The sequence below is a fragment of the Daphnia pulex genome, chromosome 3, assembly GCF_021134715.1.
Source record: "Daphnia pulex isolate KAP4 chromosome 3, ASM2113471v1".
Taxonomy (NCBI): domain Eukaryota; kingdom Metazoa; phylum Arthropoda; class Branchiopoda; order Diplostraca; family Daphniidae; genus Daphnia; species Daphnia pulex.
The window spans coordinates 11,290,022-11,303,163 of NC_060019.1; the positions used below are offsets into that span (position 1 = coordinate 11,290,022).

The 13,142-nt window shown below is 40.4% G+C and overlaps 4 protein-coding genes across 5 annotated transcripts; 2 read left to right on the forward strand and 2 right to left on the reverse strand.

Annotated features, from left to right (window-relative positions):
• The first annotated feature begins 1,034 nt into the window (after positions 1–1,034).
• LOC124189969 (ATP-dependent RNA helicase DDX51-like) lies at positions 1,035–3,955 on the forward strand. Its single transcript, XM_046582479.1, has 9 exons — positions 1,035–1,193; positions 1,274–1,388; positions 1,463–2,087; positions 2,146–2,270; positions 2,341–2,508; positions 2,571–2,713; positions 2,780–3,301; positions 3,365–3,530; positions 3,588–3,955. The coding sequence occupies exons 1-9, from the start codon at positions 1,171–1,173 to the stop codon at positions 3,864–3,866; spliced, it is 2,166 nt and encodes a 721-aa protein (XP_046438435.1). The 5' UTR covers positions 1,035–1,170; the 3' UTR covers positions 3,867–3,955.
• Positions 3,888–9,057, reverse strand: LOC124189972 (S-adenosylmethionine decarboxylase proenzyme-like). 2 transcript variants are annotated; one of them, XM_046582486.1, is made up of 8 exons: positions 8,737–9,056; positions 6,954–7,040; positions 6,754–6,880; positions 6,580–6,682; positions 5,552–5,991; positions 5,398–5,490; positions 5,176–5,331; positions 3,888–5,111 (listed from the first exon to the last, which is right to left on the reverse strand). In XM_046582486.1, the coding sequence occupies exons 1-8, from the start codon at positions 8,862–8,864 to the stop codon at positions 4,974–4,976; spliced, it is 1,272 nt and encodes a 423-aa protein (XP_046438442.1). In that variant the 5' UTR covers positions 8,865–9,056; the 3' UTR covers positions 3,888–4,973. The 2 variants fall into 2 exon arrangements, with proteins under 2 accessions (XP_046438442.1, XP_046438441.1); XM_046582485.1 differs by having other exon boundaries at positions 5,176–5,490; positions 8,737–9,057.
• A 1,748-nt stretch (positions 9,058–10,805) lies between these two features.
• On the forward strand, positions 10,806–11,263 carry LOC124190333 (uncharacterized protein R102.4-like). The gene is made up of 2 exons (XM_046582958.1): positions 10,806–11,011; positions 11,119–11,263. The coding sequence occupies exons 1-2, from the start codon at positions 10,806–10,808 to the stop codon at positions 11,261–11,263; spliced, it is 351 nt and encodes a 116-aa protein (XP_046438914.1).
• Positions 11,264–11,671: 408 nt separating this feature from the next.
• On the reverse strand, positions 11,672–12,993 carry LOC124190334 (eukaryotic translation initiation factor 3 subunit D-like). The gene is made up of 5 exons (XM_046582959.1): positions 12,972–12,993; positions 12,485–12,529; positions 12,323–12,429; positions 12,121–12,263; positions 11,672–12,061 (listed from the first exon to the last, which is right to left on the reverse strand). Exons 1-5 carry the CDS (start codon positions 12,991–12,993, stop codon positions 11,704–11,706), a joined length of 675 nt encoding a protein of 224 aa, XP_046438915.1. The 3' UTR covers positions 11,672–11,703.
• Positions 12,994–13,142: the final 149 nt, after the last annotated feature.

Sequence of the window (13,142 nt, forward strand, 5' to 3'; positions counted from 1 at the left end):
GACAGAAACAATAACAAGTCATTAAAAGTTGAAAATGAGACACTGGGTAAACCCTAATTGTTAATAAATGTGAGAATCAAAGAATTACATGTGATACACTGCATTGATGCAGGTAATGCAACATTAAAATATCTCACAGGTCAATGAAAGTAAAGGAAATCACTATAGAGGTTTTTCCATTTGGTTCGTGTAAGTAGAGGGAAAAGTCGTGCGGCTAGTCGACTAGTGCGCACCATGGCGGGGGATAGCCGAAACTTGCTGCAGACTTTGCTTGATCCAAACGATAGTCACCGTAAGGCCATGTACTGTAACCTGTCAGGCTGTCAGCAGCAAAAGTGAAACCTGTTTTTTTTCTTAAGTGTTTAAAATGACAAAAGGTTTTTGTTTCATATGTTCAACTTATGAAACAAAAATAGATCGCCGAAGTTTTTTCAAAGTGAAATGAGTTCTTTCTCAATTGAATTACTGTTAATGTTGCATTCTGGCACTTTGAAAAAACTTCGGCGATCTATTTTTGTTTCATAAGTTGAACATATGAAACAAAAACCTTTTGTCATTTTAAACACTTAAGAAAAAAAACAGGTTTCACTTTTGCTGCTGACAGCCTGACAGGTTACAGTACATGGCCTTACGGTGACTATCGTTTGGATCAAGCAAAGTCTGCAGCAAGTTTCGGCTATCCCCCGCCATGGTGCGCACTAGTCGACTAGCCGCACGACTTTTCCCTCTACTTACACGAACCAAATGGAAAAACCTCTATAACATTTCACAAATTTGGAACAGGATTAACTCTTCTATAGCTCCCACAATTATTCTATTTGTATTCTTAGTTTTATTTACCCGCTAAAACTTAAACAGCATGGGGTATGACGGTTATCAAAAACAAATAAATCTATAACAATAAAAATCTTGAATTTTGGTCTCTGACTTTTTCGAAATTTTGCAGACGACACTTCTACGCGCGTGAAATTAAAAAAAAAAAAAGAAAACAAAGTTTATAACTAGAAGTTTCTAATTTTACCGTTAGCTGTCATCACTAGCTGTGTCGATTTTTAAGTCGTCTGCTACACACACGTGCATGAAGGTGGCAACTGGCAGTCTGTTTTTTGAGTTTTCAACATTTCTCTAATGTCCGTTTTTCACTGAGTGATTACGAAATTTAAACAAAACATGTACTCCAATTTAGAAAACAGGTCAGTTGTGTAATACATTTTTGATTTACCCTAATTTTCGTTTAAAGTCAATTGTTGACATTAAATATCTCTTCCAACAGTGAGATCGGTCTATCCGAAAGAGAAGCTAGGATTTTAGCTCGATTAAATGCGCGAAAGAATCGAAAACCGCCACAAGAATCGTTTCAAAATGGTCACATAGAAGCTGAAAAGAGTGTAAGTTACCAAATGTCCAAAAGTAAAAACTTAATTCCAATGATTGCAATTTCAAAATTTTTAAAAATGATCAGATAAACAATGAACAAGTCAAGAAAAAGAAGAGAAAACATTTGGCATCAGAGACAGAGATTGCCAAGGAATGTGATCTTGTTCACGCTGAAGTGACAGCAGACAAGGATAAGGAAAATAAAACAGAAGTAGATTGCAATAATGAAGCTGTTGCAAACCCAGTCCTCAATGAAAATGAAACCGACATCAAACCGAAAAGGATTAAGAAGAAAAAGGTGAAAACTTTGCCAGAAGGAGTTGAACTGCCATCACTTGAGGAAATTAATGCTGACAATGCTGAATGCCAAGAACCATCACCCAAGAAGAAAAAGAAGAAGAAGACTGGACCAAAGCTCAAGAAAGATGAAAGCTGCATTGCAAATGATGTAGAAGAGGAAGATCCATCAGTAAGTGTTGAACCAGCAAAAAAAGAAGAAGAGCCTGCTGGAACTGGCTTTACTATTTTGGAAGAATTCAAAGGCAATAAAAATAATAAAGTTTTCAGAGTTTTGCCCACATGGCTTGCCAAACCTTCAGTAATATCATGTGACTTGAGCAAAAATAAGATGCCAATTAAAGAGCTAAATGGACTTGACAAGTTTCTCCATGATGCTCTAAATAGAAACAAAATCGGGTTCTTTTTTCCAGGTAATTATTTTGGTTATTCAGTGTGGTGACGTTATTATTCAATTGTGGTTATTTTCAGTCCAACAGCAAGTCATTCCCTGGTTATTGGAATCCCAGCAGCAACTTTTCAGACCTTGTGACATGTGTGTTTCGGCTCCTACAGGAAGCGGTAAAACATTAGCGTTTGTCTTGCCAACAATCCAGGTATGCGTTTTTATTTTTTTCAAATTGAATAATTCGATACATTTGTTATATTTTGCTATGTTGGTCCAAGGCTTTATGGAGGCAAAGCGTCCGTAGATTGCGTTGTCTAGCTGTGCTACCTGTTCACGATCTGGCAGTTCAGGTCTATCGAGTCTACTTATCTTTCTGCGCTGGTACTAATCTGCAAGTAGCGTTGATTTCTGGACAAGCGTCATTTTATGACGAACAGCAATTACTGGTTTGATTGTGAACAGTGCTTTTCTGTCTCAATGTATTTTTAACATTCTTTTATCTTTCCAGGTTCGAAAAGGCAAAGCTGGACAGTATCTTACCAAACCGGATATTGTCGTTTGTACTCCTGGGCGATTAGTTGATCATCTTCAAAGAACTCCTGGGTTCTCGTTAAAATCTTTGCGGTATCTCATCATTGACGAGGCTGACAGGTAAAACATAATCATAAACGTGAGAGTTTTGAACAGCGTAACAAGTGTAATTATTTCCTGTTACAGGATTATGGAAGAAGAGCACAATGATTGGTTGTTTCATGTTGAAAAAGCTATTGGCTTGTCTTCCGAGAATTTAGTTGCGCAAAAATTGAGTCGACCATGGGAAAAATACGTTCAGAAGCTGCTCTTTTCAGCCACTCTTTCGCAGGACCCTGAAAAACTGACTCGGCTCGGTCTGTTTCAGCCAAAGTTATTTACTTCAGTTGTGTCGACTGAATCAGCTGAATCTACAGACAACACTATCCAATCGCATCACTTTGTCGGAAAATTCACGACACCAGCTGAGTTAACGGAACACTTCTTCAAATGCCCACCCATGCTGAAACCACTCGCTGTGTATTGTTTGCTGAAAAAATTCAAATATCATTCGGCACTCTGTTTCACAAATTCACGCTCAGCTACCCATCGGCTTTGTGAACTTTTGAAACAGTTTGGAGACCTCAAAGTGGCCGAATGTTCATCCGAAATATCGAAAGCTCCTCGTGATAAACTCCTTAAAGATTTTTCCACCGGCAAAATTGACTTGTAAGATTTACATTCGATAGTAACTCAATATTATATTTATTTAAACAACTTTTTATCTTGTAGGCTGGTGTGTACTGACGCAGTTTCTCGTGGTATGGATTTGGGTGTTGTGGACTGCGTTATTTCGTACGATTCTCCTAAATATGTCAAGAACTACATCCACAGAGCAGGTCGGGCAGCCCGTGCTGGAAGACCTGGAACTGCCATTACAATATTGATGGATTCTGAGGTAAACGTAAATATTTTAAAGGTGTTTCACACAATCTAATAAACTGTTTGATTATAGATGCATGGATTCAACAAACTATTGGCGATGGCTGAAAAGAAGAACGTGACACCGCTGGATATGCAAGTCGAAGAGTTTGAAACTTACGAAGAACAGTTCCGTAAAGCTCTTGACGGTCTTAAAAACACGGTCAAAGAAGAGATCCACACCAAGATTGTACAAAATGATCGAGCAAGGCAAAAGAGAGGGTTCAATCCAAGATCCAGAACAGGCAAGGTGGTTAGCAAGAAATTTGTTAAACGCCAAGGTAAGGAGGTTATTAAACAACCGAACCAATGATTTTGGATAATAAATAACCAATTTGTGATTGAAGAGTGTATTTTATTTCTGAACACGCAATACATAATGCATTCAGTTTTTGTAAGGTACAACCAAAACCTCGTATTGAATATTTCATGGATAAGGTAAAAAATTGAAAAAGGTAGATACGCTGCTGAGAGCGAGAAAACCTAGATTGGAAAAGTAATATGAAATGTAACATCATCCAACAAAATATGAGGCCCGTAATCATTACTACATGTAAAAGGCCAACAGTATTTCTTCTCATGACATTTGCATAATTTCGTAAATCAAAGGGATTATGATGAAAAACACCAAAAGATATAAATATCGGGTGTAACAAAGAGCCAAGTCGTCAACAAATCGATCCGAATACATCTTCCGTTTTCGCCTCGGAAGATTTTTTAAATTGTCTTCATCAGAAGATATGGGTTGGAGGAGGGGGGGTTTGGGTGTAAGAGAGGGGGGTGTGTAAAAACAGAGTGTAAGTAACAGGCAAGCAAAAAAGACGCTACCACGTATTGTAATATTGGCGTTTTGAATTCTCTTTCGGTTAGATCCACCTAATTTTTGCCGTCGTTGAAAAGTGGAAAAGATGGTGGCTGTCGGTTTGGTGTATAATCGGCCGGTTTAACTGCCAAGTCACCCTCATATGCGACTCTCAATGTAGATAATCATAAAATGTATGACATCTTTTTACCCACCGTATGCTCTTATAAAATCACTACTCGGTTTAATAATAGTACATTGAAGTCGACATTAGGAGATCTTGGTGCGCCACCAGCAAAAGAGAACCAAATCTGAGGGCAGAACCAAACGATAGAGTTGATCCTTCTCTTGATGGAGAACCACGATGAGCGTCTTGACCGTATAGCTGAATAACTGGAATCGTCCATTCACCCCGAAACGAACCGCGCGACGTGAAGTAGTAGGAGGAGTACGAAGCGACGCGGCATTGAAAGATGAGGGTGACGCCAAAGATGACAGAAGACAAAAGAAGAAAAAGAAGCAAAGAAGAAAGGGAGAGGGGAAAAGGAAAGGGAGAAGGATTTCCGAGGCGATATGGGAGATGCACCCAGATCCATGGGGTCTGGGTTCCCGCCAAACTCAGCTGGGAAATTTGGAATAAAGAGCGTAGGTCAGGTCGTAGTTCTTGAGATGGCAGTACTGAATGTCACGACGCTTAAATTCACTCAAAATGTCGGCGTTCAATAAATCTTTGTGCGTATCTTCCACCACCGATGCCTGCCAATGTCCAAAGCAATGTTTAGACTTGAAAACATACCACAAATCTGATTTACTAAAATACCTTGTTTGCGAATGAAGTGACGATAAACTTGCCAGGGCGGAAAGTTTCGAGAACGCGGGCAATCACGTCCATGTAAGATGATTGCGGGATATTGCTCTCAAAACTAACGTAAGAAAACTTGGCTTCCGGAGTAATGTGGATGGTCATATATTCGCCCTGATAAGTCGATAAAACAAAGGTCAAATTAATTTTTTCTAAATTAAAAACCCAAGAAAAACCAACGTTTTTCAGAACACCGTTCATCGAGTAGCCACAAGGATCAAACAAATAATCATCAATGGTTACATTGGGTAGAATCTTGTCGATACCCGATTTCTAGAAAAATATAATCAATTAAACTACTGAGCACTGGAAATATTATAAAATGAAAAAATACCTGCGTAGCTTCAGCCGCGTTGGCGGAGAATTGCTTGGTGAAATTTTTCATGACTTCCGGATCCAAATCACTCATCATGATCTCTAGAGTTTGATCCGCTTCCGAAGTGCTTGAACCACGTCCACCTCCCAAACTGATGGAATAGCGTTGGGAGACATTCCTCTTGTTAAGACCCGACAGATTCATGGTACGCAAATCCAAGCTATCATCGCTGCTATCAGCTCCATCGCTACCACTATCTTCGATCCCATCGCAGCCGCCATCACTGCTGCTTCCGTCAGTCCCCTCCTCGCCATCCGAGGCTCCGAATCCATCGTCGCCATCGGCAGCGCCGGCCAGCAGGGCACTCAGTGAGTGACCGGCCGGAGAGGCGTACGGGTTGAGTGTATACAAGTACCAGCAATCGCGATTCACCGCTCCCAAACAATAGGCCGCACCATCTGCATTTGAGAAAAACAACAAATGAGGTCATGAATAAAAGTTGCAGAAACAAATGGAAAAATGTTCTCCAACTCTATCACGTCCGACACAAATTTTAAGGACAATCACGACATATATCGCTTTTGTTAATCCCAATTCAGATGTAGTATCGATCCGGTTAGACGAGTTGAGCGAATGCCAAACAACATCAATAGTCCTCGCCCTCTTTCCTGCCTTTCTTGCTGACATGCGGCGAATTCTATTCAAACAACCCCAAAAGAATTCTGGCATTGGGGAAACGATAAAAACTAGCTGGCTGTTTGCAATTTCCATTCTTCATTCCACGTATAAATTTTTTAAAAGTCAGTTTGCTCATGTTTCAAGATCAGGTCGATACGACCGAGTTTGCTGACGCGAGGAGACACTCATGCGTGTGTGCACGCGCAATCGCGCAATCGACGCGGTTGGAACCTACGCGTGCGATCAATAGTCTAGGCAAAAATCGACTCGCACGAAAAAATAACCCAGATTCGCACGAATCGAAATTCTAAACCCCGAGCTGTTCATGGAAAAATTGTGTCGAATCATTTCATCCAGGGGCCACTCACCGTGAAACATGGCATCCAGTAAGGCGGCCTCGTCCGCGAAAGTGCGGTGCGGTTCCTGCTGCAATTCCGGGCGCTTGTAATTTTTGCGCGAGTAGAACAAATCCTAAGAAAAAAACAAAATGTCCGTTAATCCTTGGATTGAAAATGAGATCAGAAAACAAAACGAATGTATACCTGAACCTCGTCGTAACCGGCGTAACGTTGGACGAGGTAAAGCAGAGATTTCAAGCAGAGCAGTGGGGTGGTAGTACCACAGGTCTTCAAGATGATTCGACGTTTCGAAACGAACATGCTGCTCTCACTGTGCAGAAACCAAAGAAAAGCCGTGGGTTGAGCTGAAATATTCAATTTTCAGAAATATAATCCTATTTTACCTGAGCACGTAAGCGTCGATAGTATCGTTACGTGTCATGCTGATGATCTCACAGCGAACGATCTTGAGCATACTCACCCATTTTTCCCTGTAAGAAATGAAATTAAAGATAATTAAGCTACGTGTCAAACATTGCACCAAGGTCGAACACGCCCTATTCAAAGGGAAATCTTTTGCCAAAAAAGTTTCGATTTTTTTTCGTTCTATTTATATTCGATTGCTCCTCATCAGCGGAACCATTCGTCATCAACATCCGGCACACAGCCAACCCTGCCGACTGTCAATGACGCAAAACGACGCCAGCTCTTATTGCACTAACGAACACAACATAATATCGCGGAGTATATTTGATTATATTCAATTCAACTATACTTCCTGTGCCTGATAACTGATACTACTGTTCTTATCTAGGTTACTTTGATACATTGCGGATAACGGGATAAGAATGATATTATGCAAGACTGAATTCGATTGGAACCTAGGGCAATCATTTCCGCTCGAGCTCATTCATAGAATGTCTTACATTGTACACAATTATACAATGTTTTCAACTCTTTTCACAAAAACAAAAATAGAACATAAAATAAACATTGGAAACAGCTGATACCCTCCCCTCTCAATTGGTAGACGGCCAAAAGGGAACGATACAAATAAGCAAGTCGGCGCTTATTATTGAATGCAATCTTATTATACTCTCCTCCTTTTTTGTATTATACGACAGGTTTGTCAATAGATTCTAGAAAAGTTAGAGCTGCCAATGCGCAGACTCGGGGCAGTGCGGTCGACCATTGATTTTAGCTGGACGTGAAAATGAAATGCCAACAATGTGTTGTTGTTTTCACTGTGATGCAATTTGAAAGGAAAAACCTCTGCTACTACTACGTCTGAATGGTGCAATAGCCTCGGTTCAAGTCACCCAGAATCGTCACACAAAAATAAAGGTTGCACAGTCCAGTCTAGGAAACTTCCAAGGACAACCAGCAGAGTCCCATATAATTCAGGCCAAGGGATTGCCTACTGATGTTGTTTTGGAGAGGGGAAATGGCTTTATGGACACAAGTTAAACGTCTTTAGGTCTAGATCAAGGTCACGGCATTGGAAGACTATTTCCTGACGTTGTAAATGATTTAATACATTTCGCTCGCTGTCGAACAAAGGAAATCACGTGCTCCTCCATAGCTGATATCGAGTCAACTCTACTATAGCCCACGTGATATGCAAATCCAACCCCTAGCCAAAGCAGTCGGTACAAGTTTTAGACCTTTGAGCGGTTATTATATGATGGCTAGACTACTTTGTAATCGGCTGGATTTTCTTTCTTTGACGTTTAGAAAAAAAGGGGGAGTGGAAGGGAGGTTCGATCGGCTTCTAGAAGAAAAAAAAAAGGACAACAAAACCCATGGCAACAGACGAAAAATGAAACCATCCCAGACGGGGGACCTTTAAACTCTTGCTGATTGGTGAAATATTTTTTTACGAGGTCGCCAACCGGAAAGGAATGGAGACAAAAGACCGCAGGGTGAATTGGGAAAAAAAAGATGAGATTGGCAAGATAGACAAGATAACTCTCGCCAATGAACATTTTTAACACACTCAGTTGGTTGGTAAACAAAATGAACATTTTTTAGCCGGCCTTTTCAATATGTCTTGGCACTCTACTCGCCTTCCGTATAGCTTCAAACAGGCATCTATTCATAGCATTTTCGCCCTGGCACCAAAAGGACTAGTTTGCCTCTGGTCCAAAACAGAGAAGAAGAAAAAAAACACTTGACTAAACAACTAACCTGGGGACTTTGCGAAGATCGCAATGTTGGATAGCGCCATCTTTCCGAGTGAACCAGACTTCCAAAAGCTTCTCCACGCCTTCGAAATAGTGTTCTTGATGGTGGTTTTCGTTATTATCCTTCTCCATAAGGGTAGCAGTATAAGCTCCAGATGATAGATCAGAAGTGAAAATTTTTCTCTGCAATTTCTCTGATCACTGAGTTGTTTCCCCTCAAAAAGTTCAGTGATGGTGGTGGTTAAAAAAAAGAGCTGGTAAAGGGTTTGAGAGCGGTACAGAAATGTCTACTTCGCTAGGCCGTGCCGGTTAGACTGATTGTATGTCTGCTGAGGGGGTTGGTGAAATAGAGAAACTTGCAAAAGGGGAGGAGCTTCCTGTCGCACCGCCAACCAATAGAGTGCGTACCTAGTCCAAGACCCGGCCATTTTGAATTGAAAGTATAGAAAAAAAAATCGGAAACAGGCCACAACTGCGGTGGCTATTTGTTCGCAGAAAATAACGAAATGCAAATCAGGGAATTTCCGTTGGATTTTCATGTTGCAATCCATTGGGTTTCTTTCTCCCATTGACCACTTGTAAAAATTTCCATTTCGCCTGGATGTCACCACTTCCAGCGGTCGTTCATATTCATATGCAAATTTTTGGGAAACGATCGGGTGTCATCAATGAAAAAAAAACGAACTTTCGACTGTGTGATTTGATGACTAAAGGGCAATGTTTAACAGTCGTGGCGACTGTTTGATTCCCCGGGGATAAAATGTTTGACTCGGGTTTCTCATTTCAATATGACATGATATCGACAATCGCTAGTTTTGCCATCCCTGCTGATTCAGTGGTCAACTGTCTATTCATTCGTCTTTTTTACTTTCGTCTCTATCTTATCAATTCTGGTCAAAATCCACTTGAGTACCAAGCAAAGTTCATCAGCTGTCACGCGACACTCCAATGAACCGGTTTGCCTTTTTGTGGTAATCGGGAAAAATTCGCTTCCTGCTTTTATTACGGTTTAACGTTGTTGAAAAATAAGAATAACCAGGATTTAAATCAACTCTTATATTGAGCCTCTTATCATCAATTGAGCAACCTTTTTAAGAGTGGAAATAGACATATATTTTTTGGCTCAGTTCAGTTTTACGACAGATGCAAATGCCGGTAGAGTATGTTGCACATAATTTGCCAAGGAACGTCATCATTTTCGATTTAGAACCACCTTTTTTCTTCTTACGGTTGAATTAGATACAGTTGACATTTGGAAAATTTCTTTAAAGCGTAGAGTCACGTTGACAAATGTATTTTTAAATCGTTTGCTTATTTTCTCCTTATCAAAATAGAATACATGGTTGGGTGGAATTTCCCGATAGGGATTTATCGGCAAACGACCCTGTCTCCTCCCACCCACCACCCCACCCCACCCGACCCCACTCTACCCACCTCCTACTCCGACTGTGGGACGACGTCTCTTTCTTCTACGGCTCGATAGCTGTTTTCGGGGTTTTTTACTCGATTTCTCTCTGGGAGGTGGCGCTGTTCCTCTCGGAGAGATAGGGAAACTATTTTCGTTTGGGGGGTTCCATTGTTCTTTTATGCGATTTGTGGGGGTTTTCGTCACGGTATTCAAATTGCGACCATCTTGTAGAGGGGATGCTTTTACATTGCAACGTCGTGATCCCGCTTTGATTGAGATAAAGGGGTTGGTGTGATTTAAATGTAAAAAAGAATCGCTTATTTTTAGTTAGTTTTTCTCCCGACAGGTGGTTCTGACGCCAATCCATAATTCAAGGCCGACGAACTTCAACGCGGCCTTGGATTGGAATGCCGATCCCTTGCTTCGCGCGCGAGTTTCCCGATAGGGTGTTTTTTTCACGGGGTTTAGGTTTTTTTGGGGGAATTTGTCAATATTTCCACCAATCATCAATTTCTCATTTTTCCACCAATCAACAATTTCTCATGAATCATTTTAATGGCATTAAAATAGATCATGAATGTGGAGAGAACCCTTATGATGCAGTGTCATTTGCTGTGAAATCGGCCCTTTATGCAACATAAATTCCATCTATTAAAATATCAACCATGGATGGATATCAACATGAACTGGAGGTATTCAATAACACTCATACTCAGGCTCATCGTTGTCGAAAAGCACTTGGAGGAGGAATGCGGCAGGCGGGTATTTTGGCCGCAGCCGGAATTTTGTCACTTTCAAAGGGACCTACCAGGGTAGCTCAAGATCATATTTTCACCAAACAATTGGTCAATTGGCTGTTACTGCGCAAGAGGTTGGAAAAAGCGTTGTGGAAGTTGATCGATATACCGTAGAGACGAATATGGTTATGCTAAAAGTCGAGCCCATATCAGGTGCTACCCCTAATTCAATTGTGAAAAGATTTGCTGAATCTACTGAAAAGGAAGTTCACGGGATCGGTCAAGATATTCGTTGGCTTGCTTACCCGATGACTGAAACGAACATCATAATTGTTGTTCACTGCAGTAACCCACCTGAAGACATCAATCTCGCTCAAGACAAATAAGGGTATGTTTTTGATGAAATCAATCAAAGTAACGCTGTATAAGTAAACTGGAAGCTTCATAAGTGCTTTATTCCATGTAACGATCATTACAAACGTAGTATTAAGTGTAGATTGGGGAATTAGTGGAAGAGCTGTTCTTTTGTTTGTATCAGCCGTTACTCGTCTTCTATTCATGTGTAAAAAATGAATACATTGTTATTTACCATTTCGTAGTTGTCGTTATGAAATCATGCGTTTTATAGCGCCTTTTTTAAAACTACCTTAAGTCATGTCGCATATCTAATTAGGTTTTTTTCCCCCAAGAAGCCAAGCACTTCCACTAGTGGTTAGATATTATACATAAATACAAAGCTCGAGCTTCGAATTCAAGCAAAACGTAACACGGCGTACAAATGTAGGGAAATTTGATTAACTGCTTGGACGTGTTTATTTAATCTTTGCTAGTAAAAAAAAAGAGAGGCCAACACCCAAGCAATAAAAGTAAGCCAGCAGTTACACACGCACGTTACGATATTGATTGGTTTCAAACCTTCTCCTTCTCCGAAAAATGCTTCATCGTCGCTCTCAAACGTGTTATCGGGCACCTTGTAAAGGCGGATGACGGGCTTGTTAGGATACTTCACCAACAAATATTTGCCATCCTCTTCCTTCATACACAAATCATTAATCCAACGGAGAATGCCCCAAGCATTGTCGATATTAAGGTTGATTTGCGATGCGAAATCTGACAGGTGGAACTGCTGTGTTCCAAGGATTACACGACGCGATGTATCTCGTAAGTGCATACGTGAAACATATCTGAAGCAAACAATATTAGTTACAATAATGTTCGAAGGACAACAGGAGCCTTCACATACCCGAATTTAATCCAATCAGAGTTGGCGAGCAGAGCTTGCACAGTCCATTTTGCTAGCTTGCATGCATTATTCTTCAGCTCGTTGGCCTGAACAGCACCTCGCTGAGTGTCCAGTTTCTGGCGCCATTCGACTTCACCAGACAACTTGAAGTACAAAATTATTTTAAAGACACAGTTTCATTACGAACAGTAAATATGCATACCCTTGAGTCCCATTCATTAAGAGCTTTGATGTTGATAAATTGGTTATCACCAGCCGATCCAACGGTGACAGCGTCATGTTCGCAACGTGCCACCAGGACACCACCTCCTGAAAACTTAGTATTAGACTATTTATTTCAAATTCAAAGTTTTAACCTACAAACCTTCATCAAAGTCAGTACACAAGGAATGTTCTCTGTGTTTAGTCTCTTGGTATCATAAGGATCATCTGAGAGCTCCAGTTCATGTTGATATCCGTCCATGGTTGCTTTTTTAATAGATGGAATTTGTGTTGCATAAAGGGCCGATTTCTCAGCCAATGACACTGCATCATAAGGGTTCCCTCCACATTGATTCATGATCTTTTTTAATACCATTAAAATGTTTCATGAGAAATTGTTGATTGGTGGAAATATCACATCAGCTATATCAATATGTCAACATACATGACCCAACATTGCTGTCGTGTCAATAAAGAAAGTTGACATAAATTAATTAAGTATCACCTGAAGCATAGGATCTTTGTAGGAATTTGCAAATTTCATTTTCCAGATGTTGATGAGTTTGCAAGTCTCAGCCTTGCCGATCCACTGGCATTGGAAACTAATGTAGTTTCAAGAATTATAGGGTGATAATCCAGCATTGTTCTACCATCACATCGTAAATCATCCATTGATATATCCAAAGTTGAATTTCGTTAAGTAAGGACAATTTTATTTCAATAAGAGACCAACAGAATTTAATTATTTATACCTGGACTCCATGATGAATGAATGCTTTACGGTATATAAAAAACCGTACGGCTATTGTACCAGCTTTACG